The sequence below is a fragment of the Drosophila tropicalis genome, unplaced genomic scaffold (assembly GCF_018151085.1).
Source record: "Drosophila tropicalis isolate 14030-0801.00 unplaced genomic scaffold, ASM1815108v1 contig_878, whole genome shotgun sequence".
NCBI classification, from domain to species: Eukaryota; Metazoa; Arthropoda; class Insecta; order Diptera; family Drosophilidae; genus Drosophila; species Drosophila tropicalis.
Genome location: NW_027173374.1, coordinates 400,188 through 411,957, shown reverse-complemented (window position 1 = coordinate 411,957; position 11,770 = coordinate 400,188). Strand labels below are relative to the sequence as shown.

Here is an 11,770-nt window from a genome sequence, read left to right as displayed (position 1 = left end):
TAGGCTCGGTTAGACAGCAAAAGGATATGTAGAGAGGATATGTATATCTTAGCGAAGGGGTGTGGAGGTGAGGTTGTGGTATGGAAAAACAGATTTAACAACGACATTAATTCTCAACTGGTTCTTTGGAATTATTTACCATCTCAAAACTCAAACCCCCAAGTCCAGCATCTGCCTGAAAGGAGATTTACTCCAAAATTAAGAATTGGTACTAAGTAAACTTAACTTGATGTTTAAAGTTAGAACATAGAGTACAAATATAATGCCTAGCTCACTTGCCTTAAGGATTATCAGGGTTTGGGGTTTCTCTTCCTCATGACAGATGGTGGAGTTTACCCAGAATTCTAATGGTACTCAAGGTTACACAATTACAACTACAAACACACTTATGCTAAACATTTACAAACAAACAGAGATACAAACAGACACGCATGACATTCTATATGTATGTATATATCTATATATAGCTATAGGTATATATACTATATCCGTACATTAACTATAATTTAGACTACAAAATTTATTACTAAACAATGCCGCCATACAATTTATCTAATTGCGGTTAGTTACTAGGTTACATTCAGTAGTAGCAGCAGCAGTTCCAGCTGTCTCCTTCGGCCCCTGCTCATCTCTCCAGTTCATTTTGGGTTTCGTTTTCCCTCGATTTCTCTTGTGTGCGCCAGTCTTTTGTCTTTTTGTTTTTTTTTTTTTTTTGGGTTGCCAGGAATTTGAGTGGCCCCTCTACCTTCCCTAGAATCCATTGCACTTGATATGCTTAGACGCAACTTTCGGGACCGGGCAGGGTATCGGTGATAATGTGATTACGTCCGGCATTCGATTTATGCGTAATGGTGTTGAGCTGCGATGGCGATAGGCTCGCATTGGCAGCCATTACAGAACCCAATCCAAGCCCTTTGGGCAGTGTCATGTGTGTGGGAAGACCGCTGGCTGCCGCCTTGCTCAAATTGTAATCGATCAGACTGCTGGTTGTCAAATAGTCGGCCAAAGTGAGCGGATCATGGCCACGAGGAAGGCTGTTAGCCATTGGCTGTTGCCCTGCCATGCCATGGGGCAGAGTATGATGCAAATGCTGAGCATAATGACTACTGCTGCTGCTGCTACCACCGGCAACTCCTCCATTGTTGCTGGCAGAGTTCAAAGTGCTGCTGGCTGAGCTGAGCGTACTATTGCTACCACCTCCGCCTCCACCATAGCCACCCATACTTAGTCCCATTTGCTCGTAACGGCTATACGTGGGCATGGGATCATAGAGCAGTGGAGGAGCGGCTCCCGTTGTGGGCTGATAACTTTTGGCAACGCCCACTGCATTATCGCTCTCCAGCTTGAGAGTGCTTGACTGCGACGGCGGACTATTCAGGTGCGGCGCATTCACATCCTGGAAAAAATAAAGAAAATGACATGGTCATGTGGGTCCGGAGGTTTTGCTGATGGATGCGCCCAGACGGCTGCACTTACATAATCTACTGTTTTATGATTCGCAGCGTTGGCCATGCTGGGAGCGGCTGTCGGCCCACCGACGGCAACGCCTCCTCCATTGCTGGCGCTGCCACTGCCACCCATAAATAAACCACTCGGCCGATTTCCCAGCGGCGACGATGATGTGTCACTGCCAGTTGCGCTTTTTTGTGCGCTCAGTATGTCCGGCTGTTTCTCAATGCCCTGCTTCAATGTGTAGGCCACAACGAGACGCTGATGGCCGGCACCTGTTTCTAGTGGAGCTGTCACTGTCACATCCATGCCTGCCGAATCGAAAAATGGGAAAAGGCGTATTACTTGACTGGCCACCAGTGTTAAGCTTCACTGAAGTGTGCGGTGTGGATTGGATATAAACTAACCTAGGTGCTTGTCCTTGTCATCGCACATGTTGCGAGCTCCTTGCCCGCGACGACGACGCACGGCAATAACCACCACAGATAGCACGGCAATTCCCACGGTAAATAGTGTGCCAGCCAAAAGAGCAGCAAGCGGCAAAATTGAGAGACCCATGCGACCGTCTGCAATAAAATTAATGATTATGTCAAAAACGAATATGATGAAAAGTCTAAAAAAACACCTTAAAATATCAAAAAACTTAGAAAACTCTTGACAAATTATAAAAGTTGAGAAATGAAAACATTCAGGTGAAATTTGTAGAAGCTTTAGTCGGGCAAGTGGACTGATTGCCCTTGAGTCTACAAAAGAGGGAAGTCTGATATATCAAAATCGATTACTGCGAATTGTTGTTGAAAGGCAAGAAACACCAGTCAAAGGAGCAAAAAAAGAGGAACATTTCTTTATAAAAATAATAATTTTATACATTATTCTTTCAATCTTAAAAATGACAGTGAAATTAAGAGGGTTTTTAAAGGGAAATTTGGGAATCTACAAAAATATTCAAGTTCTTTGACCCTACAGAAATTTATTTTCTATAAAAAATTTTCTATATTTTTTTTGCAGTTAAATCTTTTGTGTTCTTTTTGCATTGTATTGGGTAGTCAATGTCAAATACGTGAATTCTAGTCAGTGGTTTTTGCGGTTTTACGATTTACTATTTTTGTATCATTGCATGATTGATGACGAGCTGTAAATCCGATTTTATTCAACGACAATTGCTAAAACGTTTAAATGTAATTAAATTTTTGTTAGACGTCAGCTTGTCGGCTAATAACCTCAATCTAAATTTAGCTGTATGTATGCGTTTATGTATGTAAAAAGTTTTTGAAAAGTCATGTGCCAACAATTATAAAATACATACATAAATCGGACACGGAGCGACTCTGCGTGTGGGCGTGAGTTTAGACGTAGCCATGCATAAATGAGCAATATCAACATTTGGCAGAGCGGCGGAAGAATATTTATTGATTTGCAACTTTGGCATCTGGCTGACAGAGACAGGTTTATAAATTAGCAACAGTCTATACAACACCAGACTCGTTGGTATCGACTCCCACAGATACTCTCCCCCTACTCCGCCTCTCTTATTCGATTACTCTCTATTTAATGTTGGAATCTCTTTCACAATTTTAGTCCTTCATCTGTGGCTGGGGCATAAACCGCCATGTTTGCTTATTGAAATTCTGTGTTGCATATCCGCAGGCGCGCATGATTTGTTGAATGTTAAATATATGTACGTAGGCATCGCCATATTTATGGCTCTTGTAATGCATATTCAATTACGGTAAATCCATTGCCAACAGTGAAACGGATTTTAATTGAAATGCTCATGGTTTTTTTCGTTTTTTCTTTCTTTTTTATGTTTTTGTTCGTATGTATTAAAGCATTAACAAATACAAACTAAGCGAGCAATTGTTGAAGAGTCGTTGCCTCCGGCCAACGGTATTGAGCACTTGATATGCGACCTGCGTTTTATTTGCACACACACAGGCACATATGTATGTATAGATGTTGCCATCTGTGTGAAAAAGCGCTTTGCGTGCAGCTTTCAAGTGCACATCACCTCGCATCGAGTTTATTGGCCTGTCAAGTAGACCAACGGCTATTTATCCAACTAAACTTGCAAGTATTTGGTGGAAGAAATTGAATTTTGCGACAATATTTTGTTATGGTATGAACGGAATGTTATCCAGTTTGAAGCAGAATTCTCTTTAAGCTACGTATTTGGTTTGAATATTTGGCACTTGGCAAGTTGTTCCGAATTGATTTCCATTTTGAAGTGGTATACCAGAGGCGAAACATTTTTCTAGAGGATTTCACGACTTTTGAATCCCCATTAAATGGAGTGGCATTAGTGACTTCTCCTCTTATTTCTACTTATCAGTTTCTTTCATTAGTTCAAGTTAATTGAGTAATGTAGATTTATAAATTCGATATTTATTTTTGTTCTATTATAAGCCATTATATATTTTTGAATTATGGAATGAAAGACGCGCCATTAGGGGGTCCATGTAGTTGGTAAAATAAAGATTTCTAAATACATTTTATTTAGTATCACCTCTTATAACGTACAATGGAAACTTCATTAGTATTCTTTACATTTTCCTTTTACTTTTGTGACCATCCATTTCCATTTGCATTTTGCTTAAATTTTATTTTAGAAAGCATTGTAAATATGATTGATTCGTATGCCAGTTTTAACTGCATCATCATCATACCAAAACGAAATGTTTAGCCACTTTCCCTTTGCCCAGATCTTTCTCTTGCTCTCTCCGCCCACTCCCTGGCCGGCATTTTCATCGTTCTTTTGGTTCACATTTGCCAGATCCCCAATCGCATCAGCAACCAGCACAAAGGGCATAAAAGAACATAAAAGCGAGCAATCGCTCGCCGAATAATATGTATGTGTATGTATGTATGTATGTATTTATGTGTGTATGTATGGATATGGATACATTCCATTGAAGGAAGATACTTGAAAGTGATGCCAACAAAATAAAAGGAGAAAAGCAACAAAAAAAAAGAAAACACGTTACCAAAACGAAAGAAGAAATTTAATTTAAATATAAGCAGAGCGGCGTAAATGAAATTTTCACACTTGTGCAAATATTCACCAATAAAACCAGGAATGAGGGATGGAGGAGGCTAACATGGAGAAGGTACCACACCACACATACACTCACATACATATACTATACTATGCACATGCCCCCAAGTTAAGCAGATAAGCCAGCCAGACCACCAGCCAACGGGCCAGTCAACCTGTGCAGCTTACCGCATAACCACCAAACCAGGAAGACTACCAATTCGCCAGCACAAACATCGAGCATGGAGTATGGAGGGAGATGGCGGAATGGCAGAGGAGTAGGTGGGCAGGTAGAAAGTAAAGCAATGTTCGACTGCGTGCCGCTCATAAGCCAATTGTTTGCATGAGTTTCATTTGGTGAGTGGCTCAACTCCAATACCTTCTCTCTAGCCTTGATCTGGCCATTCTCCTTCCGGCAGTGTCTTCACATAAGCTTAATTCGATTTAATGCTCCCGTTTGTGATATAAATGATTCGATGAGATGATGAAAAAGTGGATTGGTTAAAATGTATTGGGAATACGACGATGGCACCAGTTCCCATCTCCCTTTCCACTTACTTCATTCTGGCTTCGCCGAGACTTGGCTCAGAAGCGGGAATGCGTTTACGTTTACGTTTACACAAAGTAAGCATAAATAAAAATGTTGTGTGGTGGTGGTGTATGTTGTTGTGTGGTGTGGTGGGTGTGTGGATATGAAACAATGTACAAATATCTTTACCATGCAGGCGGGGGCAACTGCAGAGGCAGTAGCAAGAGCAATGTCTTCTTCTTGTCTATGGCAATGGCGGCCACATATCCGGGCACATATCGACCAAAAACACCCCCAACCCCAAAACAGGAGCGGTTTATGCAAGGTATTCGGAAAAGTTTATAGTTCAACGAACGAGCTCCTTATTTTCGATACAATGCTGGTGAAAACTCTTTTTTAAGCTTCTCTTTTAGATCAAAATTACATAAATATAAAAAACGTTTTCATAAGGTTTATTGATTGGAGTCCTTTAAGCTCATTTTGGAAAAGCATAAGATTATCTCGTTAGCAGACTTGGCCAACCATGTTAGAACTACAACTTACAAAGTTTATCTCCGACGATTTTGATATAAAATGTAAATAGATTTCATACTTTTTTGGTCATTTTAAGTCCCAAAAACTTAAACCAATTCGAATAAGAACTAACTCAAGAAGAAAATTGTCCTAAGTTATCATTATGTAAATACTTGTCATGTATAAAACTGAGCTAATCCGCTCCTGTTTGTGGCTCATACCATCACTTCGATCTGTTGTAACATATAATTTTATTTTACTTTACTTTCTGCACCGTTGTCTTTGGGGATATTGTATTCAGATAAGACATGTTTAATGTATTTTTTCTTGTCGTACAGTAATCGTTTATACTTATTTTGTACGCTTGGTCCTGGTCTTGGTCTTGGTCTTGGTCTTGGTCCTGGTCTTGAGCTGATGCTGAAGCTGCTTCGGCTCAGTGTCTGTTTGGTTTCCGCTGTTACTGTTACCGTTACTGCTGCTGCTCCTGTCGTCTGACTCAGATGCGTTGTTACCTTGACGCCACAGCTGCGGCTACAGTTTGGGGGCTGTCCATGTGGCTGTCTGTCTGTGTGTGTGTTTGCTGTATAATGTAACTCTTGGGGAATCTCTGTGTGTCAGTTTAGCATAACAAGATATTTCTTTTTTTTTTTGCTTCTCCGCCTTTTCTTCTTTATATTTTTTGGCTAAAACATGAAATTGATTATATTTACATTAATGTGGCATCAAGCGTTTGCCATTGTAAAATGTTTCCCCCTTCCCATTTCCTCCCACATCCACCCTTAGCCTTTTTTCATTTCCCATACTAAAAGCTTTTTAGGTTTGCCAAAGTGCAAATATTGACACTTGTGTATGTATATTGCATCTTAACATATTAGATAGGTGCAAGTATTCATTTAAATTTCGGCTTCAAACAGATTTGCCATAACTCCTACAAACACCATATACACACACACACACACACAAACAGACCACTTGATGGTATATACTACAATAGTTGGATGGATTCTTAAATAATGGCCAACTCAGCCTGTTCTCATCTCTCTTCGCCTTACATACAGCCCCTCATTCTCCTTCTCCGTGTGTGTGTGTATGTGTTTGCCATGTCTGATGCGTATTATAGGAGATGATTGAGTGGATTTGTTGTTCATATTGATTCGATCCAAAGCGTACAAATATGCAATTGTGGCTAACAACCTTATTGGCTGGCCCAAGAGTGTGGACAGGATTTGAACATAAGTAGTTACTCAACTATGTCCTAATCTACGATGATGACCATAATGTTAATAATGATGATGATGATCATGATTATAATGATGTATGCGCTGAGGTGATGCTTAAATTTACTGACTGACATGGGGCTATAGAGAATTACATTTAACGAACTATAATTTATAAACGTTTAACTTTAATATAAATGAATGTAATCGTATTTTTGGGAAAAGTTATTCCTAAATTTATACAATTATTGGCATACATTTGATTGCATACTTAAGTGTATTAGGAATTCTATAATTGATGAACTATCTTCTCAACTGAAGCTTAGAGGAATAGTCTTAGTCTATGTATGAACACATGGACGATCTCAATAAATTTTAAATCTATTTTACCTATTTTTAGCTGTTTTTATGCCTGAATCTTTGAACTCGAAAAGAATCACCATCTAAACATATATTAAATAAATTATGAATTGGAAATGCATTGAAAATGAAGACTATTTCAAACTTTTCTTGATTAAAGGGCATTCTCAAGTCTGTTCCATCAAAAATTAACAGAGATTTTGCCATATTCTACCATAAATTGAGTGTAAAAAAAGATTTAAACTAACATCACATCTCTTGGACTGATGTGATTTTACAGTTTTTAACTCTTTTCTTGTTTAAAAATATGATTGTTGTGGGTTGTGGGGGAGCGGGAAGGGGGAATTGAAACTTTGTAAGAAAATTAGCGTCAAAGTTGAATAACAAAGCATGAATAAGAAATCTTTGTGTCACTACTTTCCAGTGGAGTGGAAAACTGTCGCCCCCAACGTAAACAAAACTCGTTAAATAAAAGAACAATTGTACTTAAAAAAAAAAAAACAACGAAAGAAAAGAAAAAACAGAGACAGAGAGAGAAGGGAAGCGTCAAGAATGTTCTTTAAAACGGTTAAACAGAATATGCAAATACTTGAATGACTTTTTTTAAAGGTGAAATGGTCCTTAAAAAGCAATGAATGTCGTCGGCCACCCACAGCGCCAACCCTAAACTTGATAAACTTCTCGTCAAGGTAAACACACACACACACACACACAGAAAGAACTCAAAAAAAAAAAGCACTAAAAGATTCTAGAAAACTTTGCAGTTTCACTTACCTGAACGCTTGTCCGCCTCATTGATGGGCACATTCTCGAGCACAATCGGCTCCGAGCGTCCCTTCTGATTGACACTGTAGACAACTAAATGCAAAGCTGGATGCGCATCTGGATAATAATCCATGGGAATGAGATCTACAGTAGGAGAAAGAGAGAGAGAGAGAGAGAGAGAGGGGGAATGTAATGGTTTACAGATATACGATCATTAATTTTAAACTTGCCGCCAAGTAAACTTCATTAGGCAAACGGGCATTTAATTAGCACGTCGCGGCCAGGAGCCAGAACATAAAATATAAAAACTTTTCTTCCCTTAATGCTTTGCATCAAAACTTTTGCGGGGGTGGAGTGTGAAAAGGGGGGAAGGCATGTTGTGTGTGTGTGTGTGTGTGGTATGTAGTGCAACGATAGCAGTGAGCTCATTAAAATGGCAACTACTAACACGCATACATTTGGCAAGCCGCACAACAAAAACACCAACAAACATTCAAGTTTCCCTTCCCACTCCTTCTGCATACATACACACTATATCTCCTTGTTCTGAATGGCAAAAACCAAAGTCAGAGCATCGTTAACACGCCTGTCTAACTAATCGTGACTTTACGCTTCGTTTGACTTTGCAAATATCGCAGAATGCACACTCACACCAAAGGCACACACGCACTCCCCACCGCATGTCTTGTGTGAGGGATGGTTTCGAAATCATCGATAGAAAGTATCCTCCTGGCACACACTTTAATAATCCAAAATGTGGCTCATTAACCTGGCTTATTTTCATTGTGGCTCTTTTTGTTCTTCTTTCTTTTACCTTTTTTGGTTTTATTTTTGTGGCTCAAAAAACAAAGTGAATCAAATGTAATATTATAATTTTAGATGCAAATAAATCTAGTTTTTCAACAACTCAATTTGAATTCTCGCTACTTTCAGTTGTTGGCAACCGATGGAGCAACGATTGCCACGAGCCAAACTCAACAAAATTCCCCACCGCCTTCGCCGACAGCTTCTAGCTCCTTTCCATTCCATTACCAATGGCACTCCTACTCCCCACCCTTAGGTCCACCGCATCAGTGAACGCCATTGGCATAAAAGTTTTGCTGACTAGCTAGAAATTCATTACAACAAACAAAACAGGCAACAGCGTGGCAGCATGTGCCAGCTTCAATGCCAAGGGATGAGTAGGATGAGTGTGTCCCTGGCAGCCTCAACTAATTAATCTGCGTGGTGCCGGGGTCCTAGCCAGACATCTTTCTACTATTCCACCATCTCAGCCAACCACTCAGCCACACAGCTCCAAACGAACCTCAACTCTCCTTGAAGGCAATGCGCAATTTTCTTTGCTTAACTTTTTGCTCAATTTTGTTACTTTGATTTGTTTTTGTTTTTACTGTTGCTGTTGCTACATCTGAGATGATGGGGCTGTTCCTCCTGCTTCTGCTGCTGCTTTGATACCTCCTGCTCTTATTGTTGCTCTGGCCGCATAAAAGTCAAGTCTTTAGTTTGCGGCTTTTCGCCTAGAGGCGAAAACCTTGTTATGCCAAGCATGGCGATTTGTTAGCTAACCGCATTTAAATATAATAATGCATAATCATTATGTAAAAGGCCAGATAATCTACTTTTATCTCTATCTATCTTTCAGAAGATATATCTCTTGATGGTCAAAAAATAGGGTGTGAAATTGTCTTTTAAACTGGAGTTGTAACTATATAAACTAATTGTTCTCACTCCTTTGCTTTACACCTATGCAATTAATACTCTCTTTTCTTCCATTCTCACCTGTCAGATCGATGCGAAATACTGGCATATCCACATAGGTGCTGGTCATATTTAATCTTAGCTTTTTGGTCTTCGAATCGTAAGCCTCCAAATAGAATTGCTGCTGCAGGCCACCATCATAGCCTGGCATACACTCCAGCTCCATGGTGGAGTAGATAATGTTATCATAATTTTCGAAATTTATTGTCCCACCGCCAATGTTGTTGGTGGAAGTGCCATCAATTAGGGACGATGGGCCATTGGGGCCATTGCCATTGCCAAGAAGACTTTGGGTTACCACACCATTATTGAAACTATATTCCATGCGTGAGTAATCGAAATGTGGTTGTTGCCAATCCGCTGGTTCAGTTGTCCTTTTGTTGCCTGTTGTTTTTGTTGTGGTGGTTGTTGCTGTTGCTGTAGTTGCTGCTGTTTCAGCTGTTGACATAACAACACTGGCCACAAAATCATCATCGCTAACATTATATATCATATCATCATCCACATCAATGTCTGCATCATCTTCAGCTGCATCCTCGAGTGATTCCAAGGCTAACTGTTGCTCTAGTGATGCCATGTCAACTGTTTGCGGCTGGTGCGGATCCAAATCCTCAACTGTTTCATATTCGGCCAAGTCGCTGGCCTCATCTGCCATATACTCTGGTTCGGATGGCAACGAGGCGGCAACTTCTTCATCAAGATCTGTTTCGTCGTCTTCCTCATCTTCAGCATCGTCGGCATCAGCATCAGCATCATCCTCATCCCCATCGTCGCTAATCTCATCACTGTCCACATCAGTGTCTCGCTTGGGCTTCAGATCATTTGACTGAATAACGGTTTTGGCTTCATCAGTTGCAGATACTTTCACATTGTTGCCACTGGTTGTTGTTGCTGCAGGCTTATTGCTAATTTGTGGTGCATTTGGCGGCAGCGAGTGTTGGTCCTTTTGTGGCTCCAACTGCACTCGACTGCTTGTATTGCTGTTGCCAATGCTGGTTAAAGATTTGCGTGCCCGCCTTGTTGCAGGCATCATGTCGATATCCTCCCTGTTGCTGCTGCTGCTGGCATCGTTTTGTATCTGAGACTTTGTTGTTGCCGACGATGAGGATGTTGCTGCTGGTGCTCCTGCTGATGATGATGATGATAGTGTGGATGTCGCTTCTGCTGCGGCTGCTGCAGTTGATGCTGGTATATCATTTGCTGCCGTTTGTCGTTTTCTTCGCACCGATGTTGCATAATGATGGATTATTTTGTTGTTTTTCTTGTGATGTTGTTGCTGCTGCTGTTTGTGCATGTTTTTCTGTCGCTTATTAAAATACTTTGCTGGCAGTTTGCCATTGTTGCTCTTGACATGGCCCTTCTTCCTCTGATGATGGCTAGTGGCAACTCTTTGGGCCTGGTCTACTACATGTGACAATGATAAATTTGATTTTGCTCCCATCTTCTTGTTGCTTGTTATTGATGCCTGAAGCTCTAACTTGCTTACTGCATTTCGTCGATGTCTTTGCCGCTGTTCTACTCCCAGTTCCTTTCCCTGGCCCTGTGCCTGACTTTGGATGGCTTTCTTGGGCATTTTGGCTGGCAATCCATCAGTTTTGCCAATGTTGGCTTGTTGCTGCTTCAGTTTATTTCGCTGCCTTTCCAGAGCTGCCAATGTCTGCGATGGGGTAAATGATGTTCGCTTTTTAAGACGCTGCAACTGCTGCTGGCTCAGTGGTTGCTGTTGTCGTTGCTGCGGTTGCTTATTATTATTATTATTAGATTTCACATGACCAGCAGCATTACTTATTCTGCCCTTCATATTTTTATTGACCACATTGTGCTGGATTCCTTTGGCATAGTTGTTGTTGCTGCTGTTGTTAGTATTGCTGGCGTTATTATGTCGCTCACGTACATATTCCATATGCGGGTAATTCGACTCGTGTCTGCCGTATTGTGTTTGCAACATTTGATTGCCATGCATTGTCGTCTGATTCGATGAATTAAGCGATGCGGAGGTCACCACATACGGACGTAAAGTACAATTGCGCAATGCTCCGGGCTTAGCTGCAAACAAACAATAAAAGACGAAAACCAAATATATATATAATATATGTTTAACCAATGGCAAACAAATTTACAAAAATAAATTCAACCAACAAAGGCGAA

General features: G+C 40.5%; 1 protein-coding gene across 1 annotated transcript in view; it reads right to left on the bottom strand.

Moving 5' to 3' along the window:
* Positions 1 to 641: 641 nt before the first annotated feature.
* The window catches only part of side-III (sidestep III), a 93,312-nt gene continuing 82,183 nt past the window's right edge, over positions 642 to 11,770 (bottom strand). Inside the window, exons 14-18 of the mRNA XM_068301178.1 lie at positions 9,644 to 11,668; positions 7,874 to 8,008; positions 1,857 to 2,015; positions 1,477 to 1,760; positions 642 to 1,396 (exon numbers count right to left, since the gene is read on the bottom strand). Of these exons, the coding sequence (XP_068157279.1) occupies positions 776 to 1,396; positions 1,477 to 1,760; positions 1,857 to 2,015; positions 7,874 to 8,008; positions 9,644 to 11,668 (3,224 nt within the window). The 3' untranslated portion in view covers positions 642 to 775. The remainder of the gene's footprint in view (positions 1,397 to 1,476; positions 1,761 to 1,856; positions 2,016 to 7,873; positions 8,009 to 9,643; positions 11,669 to 11,770) is intronic.